Here is a 22,253-nt window from a genome sequence, read left to right as displayed (position 1 = left end):
TTACTAAAATGGCTAAACAATAGAGGTATGGAGGAGAGAGGTAGAGAAAGCTTTCAGTGAAGCAGAGGGAGTTGACAGTTTTTATTGAGTATGGTAGAGCTGAACTAATAGCTATTGCTTCAGACTCCTCTCATGACTTAGCACTACTTTATTTTGATTTATTCATTTTATTCCTCTAGCAGATAGGAGTTGCATTGTGGGCAAGGACTGCTGCATTCTAGCAGCTTTTTAAAGTAATTTTTGTCGATGTCCTGAACAAAACCACTTGTCTGCCTGTCTGGTGAGTGTATTGATCTTACAGACTGTCTCCTGCCAGGTGGGCAATAAATGCTCAGCTGTGACAGTTCTGAAAGTCTGGCAGCCAGACCAGCCCCAAAACAACCTCTGGTGTAATGATGGGGAAAGGATTAGGGAGCAAACAAGGACCACTCACCCTTTAAAAGCAAATAATTTATTTTGCATGCAAAAAGGCTATTAAGAAGGGAACCCTTCTCCACTTGCCACTTAGATATTTAGAGTACAAGCACTGGAGCTCTGCAGTCAGCAGGTGGAGTCCCCATCACAAGCTGTCACTACCAGGTTTATTAATTTTCGTTAATGATGCACCTATGTCCTCTGTGCTTCCAGTTCATTTTCGACTTCTGTTGCTTTAGTGGAAAGTATTATCGTGCAGTGAATGACCTGAAAAGAGAAGGGGTTTCTTCTTCTATTTACCATCTGTTTTCAGGGTTTTGATTAAAAGAATAAACCTGTTTCTCCAGCCACCTCAGCTAAAACGAGTCCATCAATTTCTCAAAGCTCATGAAAGGCCTGGAGAAATAAATCCGAGGCATTCAGTCTCCTGACAAGCTGCCAGAGCCTGCAGAACTTGCTCTCACACTAGCGTCTTTTCTGCCCTTGATGTCATGTGCAAAACACGAGGATTTGCGCTGTGCTAATCCCTCTAATGAGGGCTTCTCCCAACCTCTATATAAACCCTGCTCAAAGCCGTGGCTGCTGGGCAGGCACCGCAGAGCCAAAGCACCCGTCTTCTGAACCGCATTCAAGGCAATTAGAGACTGGGATTAAACAAACACCCGACACCAGCATCCTCAGCAGTGAGAGGGATTATCCCGGTCGTGCGGGCATGGAGCCATGGCAAGGCCGGGTTGTCCCACGATGGAGATCTCCCTGCTCTGCTCACTCAGGTCCAGCAGAGAGGCAGAGGCTGCACCCAGCCGTAATGGGCGCCCTGAGGTGGCTTTTCTGGGCTGGGCTGGGCTACCTGAGCTGCTGCCGTCCCCCCGGGGCGCAGGCGCAGTTCCCCCGTGCCTGCATGACGGTGGATGCCCTTCGCTTGAAGCGCTGCTGCCCGGCCTTGGGGACGGAGCCAGGCAATGTCTGTGGGTCCCTGCAGGGCAGGGGACGATGTCAGGGGGTGCAGGCGGACACTCAGCCCTGGAGTGGCCCCTACACCCTTCGAAATGTGGATGACCGGGAACGCTGGCCCCTCAAGTTCTTCAACCAGAGCTGTCGGTGCACAGGTGAGAGGGGTGCTGGGGTGAGGGGATGGATGGGTCTGCTAACCTTGCTCTGAAGGCCAGGAACATCCCTGGTGGCATAAGGCATCAAGAAGGCTTCAAATATTATCAGTTTCCCAAAAATACTATGATGTTCATGATACTGTCAGCAGTTTTTCAGAGCAATGGAGTCAAAAAAGTGTTTTCTCTCACGCAGACTTTTGGGTTTTCCCAAGTGGATCAGGGAGGAGATGTGCTTGAAGGCTAACCCGGCCAAAGGGATCAGGTTTTAATAAGACCAGTTCACTAGTACCGGCAGGAGGGAGGGAATAGGAAGGTGAGATCAGGGCAGGATAAGGCGACAGACCCATTTTCAGCAGCAGCCCTGGTTGAAAGAGGGTTAAAACAAGCAGGAACCGCAGTCTCAGCCCAGGCTGCTTTAAAAGGCTGGCAGGAGATGGTACCCGGAGTCAGGCAAAAGGCATCTCAAGCACTGAAGACACTGCTAGTCAGGTTTCAAATGCAGCCTGGGGTTTCTTGTTGGAAACATGAAGTTGTTTGAATTTTCTAAAATGGGAAGAATAGCCTGCTTTCATTCGTCCTGATTCTTAGTACTAGCTGAACTGTTTTGTCTAAAATATACCTTGGCTCTCACTATCAAAAAAGCCCAGATCAATCTGAGAAGGAAGCACTGCAGAAAATCTCAGCCCATGAAGTTAAGTTTTGCAATGCTGTTATCAACTGAAAGCAGAGAGGTAGTGGCAGATGACTTAAATGGATACATGGCATTACTGAAGCTCCTCAAAATAATAACAACAGACTTTAGAGTATAAATACGTTTTTATCTCTTCTTTTGACTTGATTTCAAATGCTTGTGTGGAAGTACTTTTCCAGCTGCTTAGAAAAAAATTGGATGTAGGTTTTTTTCATTTTAAAGGTTCTTATATACCCCCAAGTCTAAAATCAGGTATCACATATAGGCACAGACCCCGAGTCAGAAGAGCACTGAAGCACGTGGGCATACACCGATATTTATGCAGTCTAAGTAATTAGGGCATCAAAACCTGGGAGTAACTTGAAGAGCAGTGTAGACAGATATGGTCTCCATAGGCAGACATTTATTTCCTTGTCCAGGTAGAGGTAAGCACCAGTATTTGATATTTGCAGGGCTGGATCCCAAGTTACGTGACCCGAATGTAGCGTCCTTTCATTCAGCCTTACTTCTGCTGAGCTGTCCACTCTCCTTGGCTCTTTAAATCTGCTTTCTCTTGCTGCATTTTTATTTCACTTGTATTCCTCTTTCTCCTTGCAGTCTTTATTATCTAAATATACCAGTGATAAAACATTAAGGTGGCAGGCATCCTTAAGGATGATTTTCAGAAAGGTTTCCTGGGCTCTGCTCTGCTGTGGTCAGCTTGATGCTGGATGCAGAGGCATTTCTAGGAGAACACTAAGAAGTTCACAGCTGCGTGGGATTTGAATTAGACCTGATGCTTTTACAATGCTGGTGATTGTGTGTCTGTGTCTATTAGTATTTTGTTGTACTTTGTTGTATTTTTTTTTACTGTCTTTTATACACTGGTTAACTGTCTGCACACCAAAATTTTAAGCGGTGTGAAGTGTGGTCCTTGTTAGGCACCTAGGGCTATGGTACCATAAATTAAATATGCTCATTCAAAGGGACATGGAACAGGGCACATCTCTACTATTAAGGTGTCTTATTTTCCAAATGAATGTTATGTGCAAACTGCCTATTTGAAAAGGTTCCTGGCTTGTGCAAACTCCAACCCATGCCAAAGATCTTTCTAGCCTTTTAACAATATAAACGGTTGTGTTCCAGTGCCATTTTGGCACTGTTTAATTTATAGTTTAGGCATGGTGTGAACGATAAGCTATGGGAGTTCCAACTGCCATGTAGCTGATTATATTTGGTTAGACAGTGCCATTTAAATGTGTCGCCTAGCTGATGGCCATATGGTAGGAAACCTGGAGGAGCTGTGAGGAACAGGGGCCAGGATTTTCCAAAGCGGGGATTCTGGAGTTCTCACAATAAATTAATCCATTTGAACTTTCTGCTAAAAACTGAATAGCTAAGGATAAAAGGAACTCTGAAAATTTGGCTGCTTGTTGTAGCTGTTCACTGAGGACAAATGTCTTAAAATCATATCCATCCAGGTCTGGGTGCTGAATATTTCTGGAAAAAAAAAGAAGAAAATCCCAAACACGAACAAATATTGATGAGTGGTTATTGTGGAGTCAGATTATTTTTATATTTTTTCTCAAATTGATGTAAATTTTCTAAGGAAAATTAAAAAAACCCCCACATTTCTTTTCCATTTCTAGGCTTTAGCAGATAATATACATTAGTCCTTCTTTAACTGGGGACAAATAGAATAAGATCAGTACAACAGAAAGGTCCAGCTTTACTTCCCACTTTTTGTACAAAGAGCCATGGTCAAAAAGACATTTGTAAGTCTGTTGTGAGGATGCTGCTTGCTGCATGTTTCACTCAGTGTGTTGGTGGCAGCAAAAATAGAATTTCTAGAAAAAAGATGTGGTTATGGCATGAATGCAGCTGGGAGGTAGCAAAGAGTTTTTAGTTCCTGTCTAATTTCAGTTTTGAATTCATTGTATGTGTTCTACAATTGGTTTGGTTGCACCTAATATTAATTCAATTTATATAAATTCATAAACTGAAACGACCTGATGGCAGTTCCTGACAACGTGCAGTACTATGTGAAGGGGAATACGGTAATTTGTTTTTCAATAAGGTGTATGTGTTGAAGTAGACAAATGTTGTTGGATGCACTAGTCTAAGCCTGAAAATTGACACTTGTAGCTAATTGTACAACAAAGCAGAATTTCAGTGGGATAGTTAATTTAGTTTAGAAGAATACTGGTTTAGAAGACTTATGAACTAAATGCTATTTTGAGTTCTGAAGGATAAAGTTGTACTAATGGGATACAGATCTGGTATAGCATTTTAAAAACTCAGTACAGAAGATTATTGTGAAAAAACCACTGCAGTCAGTCATGTGGTTGCTAGTACAGATTGTGACGGTGATTAAACAATGATGTAGTTTGAGTTCACTGAGGAGTTAAACATAATTAACATTCATTTTTTCCTGCCACTTTCTCAGGTTGACATGTGGACATGTGCTGAACATTACTGTGGGTTTGTTTTTTTTTATGGAAGTTTTTTGAGAAAAAAAGTGTTTAAATCTTTTCACATTCCTGTGCAGTATATAATCACGCCAGGGACAGAAGGTTTAAATTCTATTGCTTATCTGTAAGCAATTTGCCAGTTAATCCATGTAGCCGATATGATGGCCCTCCCATTAGGTAAAAACGAGCTTTTGAAGTAGTTATAAAATACACTTCATTTACTTATTGTAGGGCAACATGCTTGTAGGATAATACTAAAATATAACCATACCTTGATGACCCTGTTAGAGTCTGTGCTAGGTAAAGATCTTCCACATCCTACAGCCTAACTGTATGTCCAAATGAAGAGCTAGGAGAGAGAGAAGAGCTAACCATTTGTCTCACACGGTGGGAATCCTGATCCTACCCTTGGGATACTGCAGTATGCTGGTGTTTCAAATCATCTAATGTAACTCCTGCTTTAATGCAATGGCTAAGGAAGTCTGAAAAGGAGTCCTTTATCCCCATCTGATAAATGATGTGTATTAAGCTGGTCTCTGTGGAAGGAAGAGGCATGATAGCTGCTCAGCTTTCAACTTGGTACAATAAAACAAGGCAGAAGATGGTGAGTGTTGGATGGGTTCATTTTTACTGAAGAAAAGACACTGAGTTGATGGAGTTATTAATCTGTGTTACGCTCAGTGTCTGAAGGCCAACCACATGCTATGACTGCTCAGAGGTAGAAAAATCCCTGTCTGTGATCTCAGGCAATCACTGGGGTTAAGAAGCAGCTACAGTGGCATGTAATAACTGGTGTTAGCATGCACCAGTGATGTATATTAACACATACTAAGTATCATGTCATAAGAAGTGTCTTTTTCTCAGTGTCATGCCCATGGACTGACCCACTGGGAGAAGTAGCATGGCCATAGTGCCTACAGAAACAGTCAAATTCACCCAACTTGACTGGGAAAGAGCACCGTTAATGATGGTGAGATTAGGCATGGAAGAAGACAGCCCCTGAGGCATGTGATCCCATCTCCACACAAAAGGGTTAGTGGAGAAGACGCTCCAGATGTTTTTTTTTTTTTGCCCAGCGACCGTACAATGGTCATTCCCAAAAGCAGTGGAGCAAGCAGGGAGCATGTGGACCCCATCTGTGACATGATCTCCTGTCTGTGTGCCAGAATGACCTCCCAGACTATATTCTCTAGGAACCACAGGAGGTGAGAATAACCTCAGTTGTCCCTGGCGTAGCCTCAGAGAAGTAGTACGCTGAGTTGCTATGTGTTAGTCACTGAAGGCAAAAAAATGCTAAAAGGCATGAATTCTTGTATGTGCCTATGGTCCCTGTGTTCAAAAGGATCTTGAAAGGGTCTCACTGTCTTACTGAAAATGTCTACTGTGTGCTATATCCTGATGAGAGTACTTTTCCTGCTCTCCTAGAGCTGTACCATTGAAGTCCACCATCACCAGCATAGCAGACATTGAAGTTAAGTTGTAAGAGACTGGGACATAAAATTCACAGTGCTGTCATGTGGGAAGTCCACCAGGCAGTAAATGAACTTTCTGAAAACAGCAATGCATCATTTCCAGACCAGTGCCCTGGTAGAGTGCTTTAGAAACAAATGCTGAAAAAGTGGTTTGGGTAGGACATAAAAAACCTGGGTCTGTCTACTGCGGTCATTCCTGTTTGCAATGTGGGAAATCCCACAGACCTCCATCAACTTCTCACCATTTCAGCTACTGTGTAATGACAGTCCTGTGATGCATGGAGTCTAGTGAAAGAAAATGACAAAAAGCAACTTTTGATTTCATGAAGTGTTGTTATTGTGTGCATTTCTAACAAGAGAACATTGCCAAATAGACCTGAGGATGATACAAAAATGTTCAACACAATCAGCAGAAATACTGCAGTGTGAAATACCACTTTGCCTGGAAATCAGCTCCTGCTGTTTGCCGGTCTCTTCTTCGCTGCAGTCCTCCTTATTCAGTAAAAGCTCATGCCCCATTGAAAAGTGTCTGGTGAAGTGGTGGAAAGAATGGACCTCTTGGATTGCTTCATAGATTAGGCAGTTAAGGGAGAAAATCCTGCAGAGCATCAATCGGATGTAATTAGCACCTGCCCGAGGGAAACAGGTGAGGAGTCATTGGCCGACCTAGCTTCAGATGCCAGGTGGAGAAAAGCTTTTTTCCCCGTGAAGATGACTCATCATTTCAGGCTTTTGCAAATATCTTTTAATAGCCTGAGGAGGTGCATAGAGTATACCTAAAATATGGGTATTGTCTGATAAAGTGATCTCGAGCATCATGAGCTGTGTAGACTCAAAGGGCCTCACTGAGAGAGGAATAGGCACCATCAGAGCCTCAGCAAGTGGCTGGTGGAGTCTTGTTCTGGTACCAAGACCAGACAGGACAAACCTGGTCCTGCTCTAACTTTGGTTCTGTTAGTGCTGTATTTCAATGCGATGCTTATCAAATGCTGTGAGTAGATGGGTCATTTGAATTCCTGGAAGCATGACCGCCAATCTCAAAAACAGTTGTTGACAGATCTTTTCATGGTTAATTCCTGCTTTGCCCTCCTTCTCTTAAAAAGGATTGAATTGTACCTTTGGGCATGATGGGACAAGAGCTGCTTTCCAGAAGTTCATGGTCCGTGCACCAAACTTTGTGCAATATACATGACCTAATGAGGCAGTGTTGCAAGATATTCCTGATATTTGTCATCTGGTCAGTACAGGCTGGAGTATGTGATGGGCCCTAATAGCTACGCTGAGTTGTCAAGAATGAGCAAGTATACAGATAGTTGAGTGCACCAAATTCACAGCAGCAATTGTGCTCTTCTGATGGGACTCTCAGGATATCATGATAAAATGAACTTTCCGTGTTGCTTCCCCTTTTTTCTTAATCTCTGACCTCATCATAATAACGTATCCATGTAATCATCTTTCTTTCATAAAACTATAAACTACTTGCTTTTTCTGGCAAAGTCTTCATCCCCCTAAACCAATGCAGACCCCTGGCTTCGGATGCCTTCTGTCCTAGCCGGAACATGGCAGCTGAGCCCAGCTGCTCCTACCTGCATCGGGATGAAATGTAAGCCATTACATACACCTGGAAACTGTCCTCATGGTATGCTATTGGGCTGTGCATGATCCAAAACCTGGTTGACGTCTTCACCCTTGTGGTCCCTAACCTTAGCATTGGTCCTAAGCTTCATGATAGCATGTAAACCTATAGATCTCAGCGTCTCCAAAGTAACCTTAAGCTCTCCAAATCTGCAGTTAAGAGTCCTCATGTCCTCTTGGTAGGTCTCACAGGAGTCTGTTGCAAATGTTTAGAGCTCAGCAGCCCTTATCCTAGAGCTAGCCATAAGCTACGCAGTCTTCTTGGAAACAGCCCTTGTAACCTTGGCGGTCTTTGAAATTGGTAATAAACTCTGTAGTCCCTGACAATCTGAAATCTTACTTTAGTGTTAACTAACTGTTGTTCTGCTCATAAACTCAACCCTACAGCCTAGGGAGGTCTGCCCATCCAGGAACACTTCATAAGCCACTTTGCTATCTCCATGTTAGCCCAAAGCCCGTCCTGCATCTAGCAGCACCAATATGTGTGGGGAGCAGTGAAATTTTGTGGCATTTTGGAAGACGAGCGACATGGTTGTTGTGGAGTGACAGCGTACATGGCGTTGGAGGGAGAGTGGAGTTAGGGAGTCTCAATGCAGATTTTGGAGAACGGAAGGGAGATCCCAGAGGAGCCCTGGTTGCCCCTCCGCTCCCTCCTTCCCCTGGCAGCAATGCCCACTGTCCTACACCACTGCTACACCAGCAGCCTGCCTGCGTGCGGGCAGGAGGCCGGTGTTCGCTGCAGGAACCGTCCTTCCCTGTCTGCCCTGGCAAAAGCAAAGCAGGCTGCAGCGGGGCCTTTCTGCTGCTACTGGCAGTCTGCCACGGTGGGTGAGAGGCCATGCCTAAAGCAAGCTCTGCTTTCCTGGGCTCTTCCACCACATTAGAGGGACTGAGCTAATAGCCTAGAGCAGACCCGATTACTTGCCTTAGGAATGATGCCAGCAGGGAATGACGGTACTGCAGTGTTTCTCAGGCTCTTATTGCAGCACCATTTAATAATGCTTAAAGCTTGACCTGCAGCACCCCTGGTGCTTGTCCTGGATTGTGTTGGGTCCCAGATACACTCTTAACAGACGTTGTTTTTTCCTAAGTTTTGTCCTTAAGAGAACTGTTTTGTTTGGGGATTTTTTTTCTGTGCTTAAGGATCCATGTGAGCTGACCCTTTTTTGAGTTTGGTCCTGGAAGTCCGAGAGTACTTGAGAGCCAGTCGAGCAAAGCACTTCATCACGTGCTTGACCTGAAGTGCTGAGCCCTCTGTTCTGTGGGACTCCTTACGTGCCTGAGGGCTTTGCAGAGCTCCGAGCACCTTGGGGTGTCAAGCCCCTTACCCAGCACTTCACCTCTCCAGCCGGCTGAGTGCGATTCTTGGCCCTGCCGTGGCTCTGGGAAGCGAGCCATCCTTCTGGTTAGGCAATTGGCAAAGCTGCCAGTCTGCTCAGCTGCTGTCCCTTCCAGGAACTGGCATCTCTGGGGAAAAAAAACCCACTAATTCTTCTGCATTTCACTGTTAGTTTTCTCTGATTCATAATGTCATGACTGCTCTTTCCCTCTTGATTCAGGAAACTTTGCTGGCTATAACTGTGGTGACTGCAAGTTTGGCTGGACTGGCCCTGACTGCAACATGAAGAAGCCACCAGTTGTCAGGAAGGATGTCCACTCCCTGACGGCAGAGGAGAGGGAGCAGTTCTTCGACGCTCTAGACCGTGCAAAGACAACCATTCACCCAGACTATGTAATTGCAACTCAGCACTGGATAAGTCTGCTTGGCCCCACCGGAGAGGAACCGCAAATTGCCAACTGTAGTATTTATAACTACTTTGTCTGGCTTCATTACTACTCAGTCAGAGACACGCTATTAGGTTCGTGCTTTTCTTATCCAAGGGGCTGTGCAGGTAAAGGAAAGGGTGAAAAGTATCATTGATGAACAAAGGTAAGTATGCTTAACACAGCTGTGTTACTTTAGCGAGCAGTGAGTCCCAGTAGGAGCAGATCTGTGGAGCGAAACGGTTGGTGCTGAGGAGCTGGTGGCCACCCGCAGTCGAGGGAGGTCTGCTTCAGACCTGCTGCAGTCTGGTCCCTGCGACCGAACGTCCTGTGGTGACTGGAGCAGACCAGCCGCGCTCCTGGTGCATCTTCCATCAGACAGGGAGGCAGTTCACAGGCTCCGCTGCTGGGTGAACCAAAGTGTGGTCAGGCAGTGATTCACTTCAAAAAGATGTTCCTAGTCAACAGGACAAGGTAGATGCAGCAGCAGTGGGAAAGGGGCTCTGCAGTTGTGGAGGCAGAGACTATGCAGAGATGTTGGGGACTGAAGTGCTACGAAGGATGGGATTTGCCTGACTAACCACAGCCAGCTTTTAAATCCAAACCAAGTTAGAGGTTTGGGTATCTAACCCCATGCTTTCTCCCAAATCAGGATTCCTAGTCCTCATTGCTCTTCTAGACAGAAGTACCTGTGCCAGTCCCACTTCTCAAAGCCCCGCTCTTGCAAGAGAAGGTAGCAGCATGGCTTTTCTGCCTGCCAGTCCTACGTGCAAGCTGAACAGCCCATATCTACCTCCTTGCTAGAGGGTATCTGCTGTCCTGCAGTGTGGTTTTCTTCAGTCTCCCCTTCTGACCGATTCTGTTTTGCAGGGCTGAAGAAAGCAGTCTCTGGCCTAGTGAGAGCAAAGGTCCATCAGGGGATAAGACGGTCATGTGGAAAGGGAAAGAGGCAACTTCCAGTGCTGCTGCAGTGATAAATAAATTCCTATGTGGGTTGAAGCCTGTTGCAGTGATAAACAAATCCATATGTGGTTTGAAGCCTCTAGCCTTTGAGTGTCTTAGTTCTCATGTGTAATAACAAGAGCACAACACAAGAAATAACAAGCACAATTTGAAGAAAATTGGCAAAGGACATGTTGAATTACTGTTGCCAGGTTATGGAAAATGCTGAGGTCCTCTTGACAGATACATGGTGTAAGTGCTGCCACTGAGCAAGAGAATGAGATAATACGGTACCTATTAGCAAGGAGCTAAGATTTTTGACAATGAGACTGCTTCTTAAAACCAAAATCCACTAAAGGCATAAGAAATCTTCACAATGTTCGACTTTTGGGGGAATGTGAAGTTTTGAGAAGCGCTGAAGCGAACATCCACAGAGGAGTTTGTTTCACTTGTCCCGTGTAAGTGTTGTAGCTTCTGGTGTGTGCACTCTTTGCGAAGGTGCAGAGCTGCAGGTTTTTGTTTAACTCCACTCCAGGCAATAGAAGAAGGTGCTCTCTTTCTCTCGAGCCTCATTTGTTGCCTAAGTGCTTATTTTATCTTCCCTTTGTAGGACCTGGCCGCCCCTTCACAGGTATTGATTTCTCCCATCAAGGACCTGCCTTCGTTACTTGGCATAGGTACCATTTGCTGTTGCTGGAGAGAGACCTGCAGGTTAGCTGAACAGCCTTTCCCTTTCCTCATGCAGCTTCTCTCTTTTGCTACGTGACTTTGTCGAGCCAGCCAAGGGTAAGCTATTTCCTAGGATAGATTTGTACCCAAACTCCCAGGAGTTCATTGATCCTTTTCTGTTTAAAGCGAAATTAGCGCTTTCAAGATATTGAGGACTGAACGGTTTCTCGCTGTGAACAATGATATGAAGGTTATAATGAAAATTTTTTTCTTCATCTCCACAACAGAGGACAGAAGATGTGAATTCACAGTATTTATTAATAAAGTCAAAGCAACACCTACACATAAAACATGATAACAGATATTGTCTGCTGATGCTGAAGATACGCTCCTGATGAAAGCAACTCTAAATATTACCCCCTTCAAATGTGCCATGCTATACATTTAATACATGCGTATATTTAGCAATACATCTTTTAAAGAAATATAAGTTAACATGCCCGACAGTCAGTTGCCGAAGCATTGACTCATTTCCATTTGCATTACGTCTACATTGGCAATGTTACTGTATTTCAGCCTTGCAGATCTCTAACGAAAATGGTTGGTATCAAAATAACTGCAGGATCTTGCTTGCGTGAAATTGTATCTAACAAGCAAGCACAAGCAAATGCACTGTATTCCTCTATTAACAGAAGTTCAGATTCTTCCCCAGGGCTAGCCTCTCTGGAGCGAAAGCAAACCACATGCACAATTTTACCCATTACCCACTTACACCACAGAACGCCTCGTAGTTCCTTAAGGCTCGCTTCACCTCTGCTCCTGCTCTCCTGCCTGATCTCTGAGTTGGTAGAAAGCCTGAAGTGGCCAAAAGTGGCATAACTAGTGACAATGTCTTTTCTAGGACTAACTTCATGCCCCAATCTTTTGAAAGGAGTTGGAGCAGCACTGTGAAGTGCGTGTAGTTGAAAGGCAGAATGAAAAGCAGAGTATCTAGTGAAATATCCAATGAATACCCAGTGAAACAACTTGCAAGAGGCCCTTTCTTTCTCTTTCCTTTGAAGGTGATTCCCCGCTAATGCGTTTCTGTCCGTTGCAGCGCCTGATAGGCAACGACTCCTTCGCGCTGCCCTACTGGAACTTCGCCACGGGTAGAAACGAGTGCGACATCTGCACGGACCAGCTCTTCGGAGCATCGCGGCTGGGCGACCCGGGGCTGATCAGCCTGAGCTCCAGGTTCTCCCAGTGGCAAATAGTTTGTAACAGGTACGAGAATATCTCGGGCAAGCTTATATACCGACCAAACCTTGCTTTCATTCAGTATTGACAGTGCAGGCTGCTCTCTCAGTGTGAGTGAACGGCAGGAAAAGAGCCAAGACATCTTTTTTAAAACTAGGAATCACGGTTGGTTTGTGTGTAGATTGTGCTGTGTAAACTTCCCCCCCCGGTATTATGGAAGTATATTTTTTAAAGATGATTCTTTTGGTACAGAATTTTAGTCGATTCAGCCAATTTGAGGCTGCCAAAAGCCTGAAGAGTTTGCACATTGGCAAGTATCTTTTTAAAGAAGAAAAGCCTGTGCATCAGTTCTCTGTAACAAACACCCAACTGATTTTGGCAGCAGAAACAGAAAACTGTTTTGGCATATAGAGGAAGCTAGAGATAGGCTGAAAAATCGGTTCCCTTGCATTGGGTGAAATCATAACCCGATATATTTAGTGCAGTTTGGGTATTGACTTGAAAGTGGCTGAGATTTCACACGGAAGACAACACAGAGACAGCCCCGTGCCCGCTGCCAGCTGTCTGTAGGCACGTACTGATTCAGGTGCAGGCAGGGCTTTGGTGTGCAGGACTGGGGCGCTACGACATAAGATGCTGCTGGTTACAATACTCGTAAAACCTTCTTTTGTCAGCTCCGGGGCAGCGTGCAGTCAGTCAGACGGAGGTACCGAGAGCTCAGGGCTTTTCAAAAGAGTCTCTTTCTCTGGGTACCTAAAGAACTACTTGAAATTCTAGCTTTAGGCACCAGTTGGCTTTAAATCTTGCCCCTGCTTTTTCTCTAAGATAAATAGGGTTTTGTTTTTTCTTGAAAACTGCAGTGACTAAACTTTTGCCTTGCCAATGTCAAACAGAGAAGGGCTTTTGTTTACTTCAGGAGTTTCTGAAAATGCTGTTTCATTTTATACTGAATAGCACGGAATTTTTTCACAAGTGTTAACACGGTTTTTCTCCTCCTCCTTCCCAGGACTTGCTCCACATTAGCTAGTGGGCACTCCCTGCAACAGCAAGATGTCCTCCAGGCCCTGAAAAAGAGGATGCAATGCATTGCAGTTGCTTTTCTTCTAAAAGGGATGAGGGAAGGAAAGTGAAATCCTGTTTACTGTCATTCCTTGCATTTTCTTTGCCCAGCCTGCAGTGGGACTTTCCTGTATTTTCCCTCTTTGTTAAGAGTTAAAAAACTAGTCCTTACTCAGGACTGAAAGTTTTTCAATTCAAAATTCAAATGACTCTTTTAGATTGTCTAAAAGAAGAAGGAGAAGCCCTCAGCAAGGGAGTAGGTGTGAAGGGAGTTGTGCTTGCCTTTTCTAAAGCACCCTCTCTCTGTGGAGGATGAGCCCAGTGAGTCTTGGTCCAAACAACTGATGGTCCACAGAGGCCGCAGAGCCATGGAAAGTCACGGCATGGTGGCAGTCCTGCAATAAATTCGACTCCCAGGCCACGGGAGTTGAACCGAGATGCCCCAGGGGGTGTCAGTCCCTAACTCCTGCTGTCTCACACATACAGCCGAGGCCTCTTCTATACCACGGGAGAAAAAGCCAACAAGCCAGGTGTCATCACCTTCTTCTGACTTGTGCCTCTTTCTGTTTCACGCTCAGCTTGGATGACTACAACCGCCTGGTCACGCTGTGCAATGGGAGTGATGAAGGGCCCCTGCGGCGGAGGCTGGCCGGGGGCTCCAGCGAGCGGCTGCCCACCGCGGAGGACGTCAGGAGGTGCCTTTCCCTGCAGGAGTTCGACAGCCCCCCCTTTTTCCGCAATTCCAGTTTCAGTTTCAGGTTTGTCCTTCAGCTCCTCCAGAGCCGGCTGGGTCATGGGTTTTCTTCACGTGCGTGTTTGTGAGCAAAATATGGTTACTTGATGCTGCTCTTACCCATCCACAGGAATGCGCTGGAGGGCTTCGATAAACCAGGTGGAGTCCTTAACTCACCGATGCTGAGCCTTCATAATTTGGCTCACTCTTTCCTGAATGGGACCAGCGCTCTCCCTCACTCAGCTGCCAACGATCCCATCTTCGTGGTATGTCTTTTTCCCCCAGCCTGAGTGGCAGTGGCTGTGGCTCAAAGGCAGCTGTCTCACCAGAGATTTTCAGAACAGAAGTAAAGTGAATTCCCTAAAGCTAAGTCCTTTGAATAGAAAGGGAGAAATCTTTTCCCTTTTCTTGAACACTGCCACGCCTGCATAATGGTCAAATCAAGAGGGAAGAAATCTCAGGGTGATTTGTGAAATATAAAATAAGTTTTTAGGGAGAAGAGCTGCTATTCCAAGTCATGTTGCCCTGATCCTCTGATTAGGTAGTATCTAAATTTAATGGCTTATACCAGACAATTTTACAGCAGCGAGAAAAACTGAAAGTGGGGTTAGTTATTTTAGAGCAGTAGACTGAGTAGTTTGTTTCTTTGTTTAAAACATCACAGGCTAAAAGGAAGCACATCTAATTTCAGGATCTCTTTGGGAATAGAAATAATGTGATTTCACTGGTGCATGGGTAGAGTGCTGCACTGCAAGGAGCAGCACAACCAGCAATGTGCAAATGAAACAGTTGACTTTGCTTACCCATCTTTCTCTCCTTATAAATTCATGCCAATTTCTTTTCTTCTCTGTTAGATTAAACCACGGTGATTATATAGAGAAATTCTAATACAATTAATTTCTTTCTTACCGTTATTTTAAGATTGCAATCTTTTGTTGGAGAAATTAGCCTAAATACTTAGGTAGTGGTTCTCCAGCTTATTTCCTGAATAATTCTTGAATTCCTACATTAATTCCTTTCTTACACAATGAAATCTTCATTTCATTATTTTGTAATTTTGTATGAAGGATTATTTTCTGTAAGATATTTTCTAAATTTTTTCCAGAGTGATAATTAAAAAACACGAGTACATCAGAAATTAACTTGAACTGCCCCAGACATTTGTAATAGTTGTCTGAACTCAACTTGGAAAGAACTTTCTTGTATTAGTGCTTTATATACCTATAAACTCATGGGGCAAGACCTGATCAAATTCATGGGTACCTGGAGCTGTGGAGCTGGTGACATACTCTAAAATGAGCATGAAGGAATCAAATTTCCCACGATTTTCCGTACCTGTTCAGAGACAAGAGAGATTAAAATAAGTTTGAGAGGTACATTCACCTGGATGAGCTCAGTGGGCCCTCACCCAAGATGATGGACCTGCCCATTCAATGCCAGCTGATATTAAACTGTCTGGAGAAAGAGCTTATTATGAACAAACAGCAACAAGGACATATACAGCAAAATGTCCCGTACAGGAGATCAATTTACTCCATTCTCACAAGCTTTCCTGGTTTCCCATTCTGTAAATCCCACCTAAATTAGACTACCCTCTTCTCTCTCTTTCAAAAGCTGCTGCCACCGTAGGCGAGAGTGTTTTAAATGCTGTTGAGTTCTAAAAGAGCTTAATAAATATGCGTGCCCATGCCTGGATTTGCAGGTTCTTCACTCCTTTACTGATGCCATCTTTGACGAGTGGATGAAGCGGTTCAGCCCCCCTGACGATGCCTGGCCTGAGGAGCTGGCCCCCATCGGTCACAACAGACTGTATAACATGGTCCCTTTTTTCCCTCCTGTGACCAACAACGAGCTCTTCCAAACTGCGGAGCAGCTCGGCTACACCTATGCCATTGACCTGCCAGGTACGTCTCAGAGGTGTGGGGGCTGTGCCAGGCCGAGAGATGAGCCAGTTCACGTTTTCAGCGACAGAGGCATTTGGAAAATAAGGCACTTTTCACAAAACACTTGGGTCTACTCACCTGCTCGCTAGCAATCACATATTGTAGCACAGGTAGTTACAACTCACCAAGTAAGCCGTGGTAACTACAAGTGCGCACATACGTGGTTTGCTCTGCTGCAAAATGGAGCAACTTGAACTGCTCTGGCATTGACGACGGTGCTCCTTCGGGGTTGAGGAGTCTCTGATTTTGGCTCCTGCTCCCAGCACTGTTTATGCCTGTTACAGGATTCTTTAACCTGTCAGAGGTCAGGCGCTCTGCCAGGGAGCTCATCTGGCTAACGCCAGTCGTTAGAAAATACTTGATTTGCACAGGGCCCTGAGTAACACTGTGCCGTGAATCTCATTAGAGATGAACTCCATTAATCTTTGGATACCCTGGAGAGATGTACCTGGGTGTTTTGTGTTATAAAACCCCAATTTTAAAGATTTTCCATGTCCGTGGGTGTGATGTGCCCTAGGGTTTGTCTATTCGTTTGAAATTACCTTTGACACAAATCAGATAAAGACAAAAAACCAAGAAAGCAAAGTATTTATGCACAAATATTTGTAAAAGGCACAAGGGTAAGAAATGCATGAAAACCATGCTTCAGATGCTTTACCAAAGATTAAATCCGAGCAGTTTCTTTCTCCACCTCAGTATTCCTTTGAGAGGCAGTAGGAGCTTATCTAACCTATGTGGCCAGAAATTTCTTCTAAATGCTTACCACATATCTGTGGTTTTAATCTGTGGAGACTGTTTAAATGTCTATAGACTGCAAAAGATTGAAACCCTTGTCCTCAGGCTGCATTCATGCAGGAGAGCCCTGACTTGTGGAGGCATGCTAGCTGCTTCTGCAGTGCTTTTCTCAGGGGTGTCCCCAGCATTTCCCCTGAAAATTTAAACTTTTGCTCCTATGGAGTTTAAGTTTTCCTCCCTCTGGACCACTGTGCCCCCTCCTGCTTTGGAAATGCTGCTGCCCATTGGGCATGGGGTACCCGGAGAGGAAAAAAGTTAGCTTGTGATTCTGCTGCTTCTCAACTCCCACCTAAATAGATGGTTAGCTCACCGTGAAGGAGCACGTCTATCCCTGTCTGCACGGTCAGTGTTCAGACAATGGAGTTTTTACATCCAAACCCTTCTCTTTTATCTAAACCCATAACTTGCTAATTCCACTTCATGTAACCACATTAGAAATCAACATATGCAATACATTGCTGGCTCTTACTTGAGAGATGGTAAAGTGGTAAACAATTCATTTTGGGACCTTACTGAACTTGGGCACAATTGCCCTCAGCTCTTGTTGACAGGGACTGCAGATTTGGGGCACGCAACTTTTAGTCACTTTTATAGTCAGTGTGACATCTCCTTGAGCCATCTGGGTTTAAGCCCGTAAGTCTAAGTACCTTCTAAATATCTTAAGCCCTTTTGAGAGTTTTTTTCTGAATATTTAGGCAAATGTAGTTACTGCCATCTTGGTATATGTAGCATTTTTCAGAACAGGACAGCAGACAATTTTTGCTTCTGAAAGCATAAATGAAAACACAAAATAAGGTTATTCAGCCAAGTGGAGCAGGGTTATTATAAGAATGGGCAACATCATCTTAGAAGACAGAAGTGTCTCCCCAGAAGTGGTTCAAAATCAGAGGATGCGATCTGGAGCCTGTCGGCAGAACCACACTAAGTAGTGTTTTCAGTTAAGAGTTTGACAATAGGCTGCTTTGTGGTCTATAGGAAAATCTGAGGGTTTTCTGTTGACTAAAATAGCTTGGAAAGAGCTATGCTGAAATGTCATTATAGAAAGAATTGCTTAAATCATTCATAATTTTGGCCAAATTAGATAAGAGAATGAGCTTTTTGTCTTGTCACTGTTGATCTTTCCCATTCTCAACATTTTAATTTGTATGAAAGGTTGAAGTTTAAATTCAGCTGTAGACTTCTCCGGCAGGAAACATCTCGGGCTCTGGTAAGTGTGTTGGTTACACGGTGCTTTACCTGCTTCCCCTGTGGCCAGCGGGTCTCTGAGCCACACAAGTAATCATAATTACCAGGCCCTGTGATCTGAGAAATGAAATTATGGGCTGTCCTCACTTCAGATGTTTCGTATTTCCAGATTCACTTGAAGAAACCCAAGTGTGGGCTGTCATGGTCGGATCCACAATTGGAGGGGCACTTATAGCTCTGGCTGTGCTCGTTCTGCTGCTTGTACTTTTCCAGCGCCGAAGGCAGAGAAGAGGTTTTGAACCACTGATGAATGTGAGCTTCAGCCCCAAAAAGTACATGGAAGAGGCCTAGTACCCTCGCTTTGTTTCTTTGCTGATTCTTGTAGGAAGTGACCTTGATTGCCTTATGGAGATCTTAGCTGAATCACACGCTCCTTCGGCAGCTGACTACATTGTTCTCGTTCAGGTTTTCCCGTTACCTTGTGAACTGTAGTATATGGCGTCTCTGGGTACGCATGTGCGAGGCCCAGGGCAGGCCAGACTTTTCTCATTACCAAACGTTATCTGGAGTGTGTGACACTTGTAAGTCATCCTCTATAGATTCAGATCAAGACAGCTGAGAATCCAAACAGAAGAAAACCAACTCGAATAACCACAATAATTTTTCACCTCAATGTGTTTTTGATTTCATTTAGCAGCTCAGAGGTGTGCTGAAAGTTATTAACTCTACATATATATTTGACTAACATACTATTTTACAGCTGTCAATAAATATTCTGAATAACATAGTCTTTTTTTAAGGTTCAAAATGTTTCACGCTGTTTGACAAAATACTGTAGGAACCCCCTGGTTACAGTTTATTTCAGAAGCGTGATCCATTCCATATGTTATTTCCAATCAAGCTGATGTTAGCAGTAGGTAAACCTCCAAACTCAAATTCTCCTAAAATTTAAGAGCAGGAGTTCCCTGACAGCTAGGTATACACTTGTGTTTTACCTCTGTGTTAGGGACCTGTGACAGAAGTTGAAAATGGTGCTCGTCCTTCTCTATTTTGGCTCTGCGGCACTGTTTCACGAATCTAGACTTAAATTTCCAAAGTCTGGGACCCAGGACTCAAGGTAACAAGACTGAGATAGCTTGCATTATGCAGCTCTGCAGGTGGGTGATCAAGTCCCTAGACCCGGTCTTAAACATTCCTTCATACATTCCATATATATTTCTTTATTTGGACCATTTGGGTGACTCTCCTGTCTTGAGACAGGGTTTTTACACAGCAAATGAAGTCCTGAACAGATTGTGTCAGCTTTGGTGCTTAATGTATTACATTAATGGAGCCTTCAGATTTTGCCTTTTGTAAGGTCCTGAGTCTTAGAAAACCTCTGCTTTTGTAGCCTTGAATAAAAAATTCCAGTTAGTAACAATTTCTGATATTTCTTCTAGGCCTGCTCAATACTAGCCATGTGGACTAGAAAGAAGATCTCGGGAGGTCTTCACATATACATAGTTTTGAATATGTGTAACTCACAAAACTTACTTCTAAAATGTGGACTTTTTGGGGCAAAGAATAATTATGATTTGCACACCGCATGCTCAGATAGCCCTTGTTGCATCAGGTGGACAATGATCTGCTGCCGTTTCTGCTGTTTTGTGGTGCCTTTGGGGGGTCCCAGTGCACTTGCTCCTGGCTCGTGCCCAGGATGTCAATGGTTGGAGCACTTTTTGTACAGCGGCTCAGCCCAGTACCCTAGCTGCCAATTCAGATTGCTTTTTGGGGGGTTTTACCCAACCCTACTGGTGTAGGAACCGGTGTTACTTGGTGCTGAGGACATCAGCTGAGGTCTTCAGAGACCTGGCTTGGGCATGTGTCAGATCAGTTGGACCCTGATCAGTCTCAGTTTGTGGCCAGGTCTGAGGTCTCCACATGTCCTTCTCAAGGAGGAGCTGTCAGCCACTTTCCAGCACTACAAGACCAGTTCCTGGTCCAGTACCGAGATGCCGTTGGATGGAGATTGACACCTTTTTGTCCTTCATGTGATGCGAATGCCGAAATTTAGGAGACAGGCTAGGCTGCTCCTTCCGAGGGTGAATGAGATTTTTCCTTGGGCTCGCAGGGCATAGTGTGTGCCTAACCAGCTTCACCACCTTGGAGGTTTGGATGCTGCCGTCCCAAGTGTTTGCTTTGCAAGCTGCCCTGGTTACGGGCAAGTGGCGGTGGCAGTGGGGTAGAGGAAGGAGAGAGCCGGGGAGAAATGTAAAAAATGTAGCATAGCAGCTAACTTGTTAGAACTGCTTTTGCCTAAGAGCAGGTGGGTAAAACAAAGGAGAGTTGCTCAGTTCTCCTTTGTAAATTGAGTAGAAAGGTGTTTTCCTTTCCAGAAGAAAAGCAATGAGGGCATTAGATTGATACTATGCACATAAAAAAATGCCAGGGTCAAAGATCCATGTGTTACTCTTTCCACTCGCTGGGCCTTAGTTTAATAATTAGGGTTTTAAAACTGTGACTGGTCTGAACAGTTGCTTCTAAAAATCTGGCTACCGCAAGCTGTATAGAGAACACAGCCTGCCCTCTCGCGGCGTACTGGGAAATTACCTGGTGACACCAGAAAGCTTTTTCTCCCTTTTTAAAAAATAGTCTTGGTCTAGCAACCATGGAAAGCTGTCTCCTTGGTGACAGGAAGAAGTACAGCTAAACTTTATATGAAATACTTAAAAGGGAAGAAAGTTGAGCACAGACACATCACAAGACGGTTGGAGGAAATCCTGTAGCAAGTCTGATTGTAAAGGTTGGTTTTACGGGTTTTAATGTTCCACTCATCCCAAACTACAGAAAAGGCATGTTTTGTTGCTGGTTTATGCAGGTGTTAGTAAATACCTGCAATCTATTGTTGCATAAATTGTACTGAAGCTATTACTGCCAGGGTGAGCTGAAAAGGGAGTCTTCTGTCCCATAACCAGAGGCAAAGACTCCCACGGACTCCTAAGCTGAGGGAAACAATGCTGAAAACACGCCATCCCCAGTCTCCGCAGAGCCCAGGACACCCTGGGATTTTGGTCATACAAATCAGTGCAAAATGTGACCTCAGCTCCTGGAGTCAGTGTGGGCTGGGGGCACGGAGCGGTGCCCGCTGGGGTGCCCTGCCTCCACTGCTGGCGGCGCTGGGCTCAGCACGGGTGCCCAAACGGGGACAGGGAAGGCAGTGCCCACCTGGGACGGGGGTCACTGGTGCCCATGGACCGCCTCTGCCCATCACTTTTTCCTCTCACATTCACTGCTGCGCAGTCACCCAGCCCAGGGAGGAAGGATGAGGGACCAGCACATCCATCTCTGGTCGCTTTTTACTCAAGGCACTTTGTTGGCAGATGGGAGGTGCACTCCTGAATGACTTCAAGCTGAGATGGGTGTAATCATCACCATCCCCCCTGCCCCCTTTAAAATAATTCCTGCTGAACTGGTGCTTTCTTATGACAAAAGGCTCTGAATCACACAGGAGCATGTAACATGCAGCTGCAAATGGGCTGTTTAAGATCAGGAGAGGGAGAAGTGCTCTAAAACATCCCTTTCTCAGCCTTTTTATTAGCTAGGCCTATGCAGCTTCCAGCTCTGTGTGTAGGGCTTTTGTGTGGATTATCTTTCTGAGGAGTTTAATTCTCTCTAGTCACTAGTTAATTGCTCTCGCAGTTGGCTGTAGTGGATCCGTGGGCAGCTAATGCCTCTTTCTGAGTCATCCAGCGGGTCAAGTGCCTAATTTTTTGCCTATGTAGTAAGCTGGTGGCAGCCACATCATCTCTGTCAGTCGTGGCCTGTGTCTTTGTGCAAATGATTCTCATGAAATTTCTCTGAAGGAATTAGCGAGAACCTGTTTTCTGAATTAAATTAAATCTCATTGCTGGCTGTTTAGCTGGATGCTTGAAAAGAAATCTGTTCCAATTCTGCCCCTGATTTAGGAAAGAAGCAACAGGTAAAGCAACCACATCTCATGGCTATTATTGTAAAACTGGAAGTTGCAATGCCATTACTGACCTTTTGCTTCTATTAACTGCTTTCTTTACACTGCTTTTGGGAGAGACATTGTGTGCCTGTGCTTGTGATGGGAAGAAAAGAGAAAGAACAGAAGAAGATCCAAAGATTATCAGCTAAATTTAGTAGTGAAGATGCA

The 22,253-nt window shown here is 44.7% G+C and overlaps 1 protein-coding gene across 1 annotated transcript; it reads left to right on the top strand.

The window, feature by feature from the left end:
• Window positions 1-1,156: 1,156 nt before the first annotated feature.
• On the top strand, window positions 1,157-18,448 carry DCT (dopachrome tautomerase; the record flags this gene model as incomplete). Its single annotated transcript, XM_082305070.1, has 8 exons — window positions 1,157-1,523; window positions 9,331-9,630; window positions 11,088-11,188; window positions 12,243-12,409; window positions 14,020-14,199; window positions 14,305-14,440; window positions 15,877-16,078; window positions 18,267-18,448. Exons 1-8 carry the CDS (start codon window positions 1,223-1,225, stop codon window positions 18,446-18,448), a joined length of 1,569 nt encoding a protein of 522 aa, XP_082161196.1. The 5' UTR covers window positions 1,157-1,222.
• Between the last annotated feature and the right edge of the window lie 3,805 nt (window positions 18,449-22,253).

This window comes from Platalea leucorodia (genome assembly GCF_965183815.1).
Source record: "Platalea leucorodia genome assembly, chromosome: 2".
NCBI lineage: Eukaryota > Metazoa > Chordata > Aves > Pelecaniformes > Threskiornithidae > Platalea > Platalea leucorodia.
Note: the sequence above shows the minus strand (reverse complement) of the source record. Positions and strands in the feature narration are given on the sequence as shown.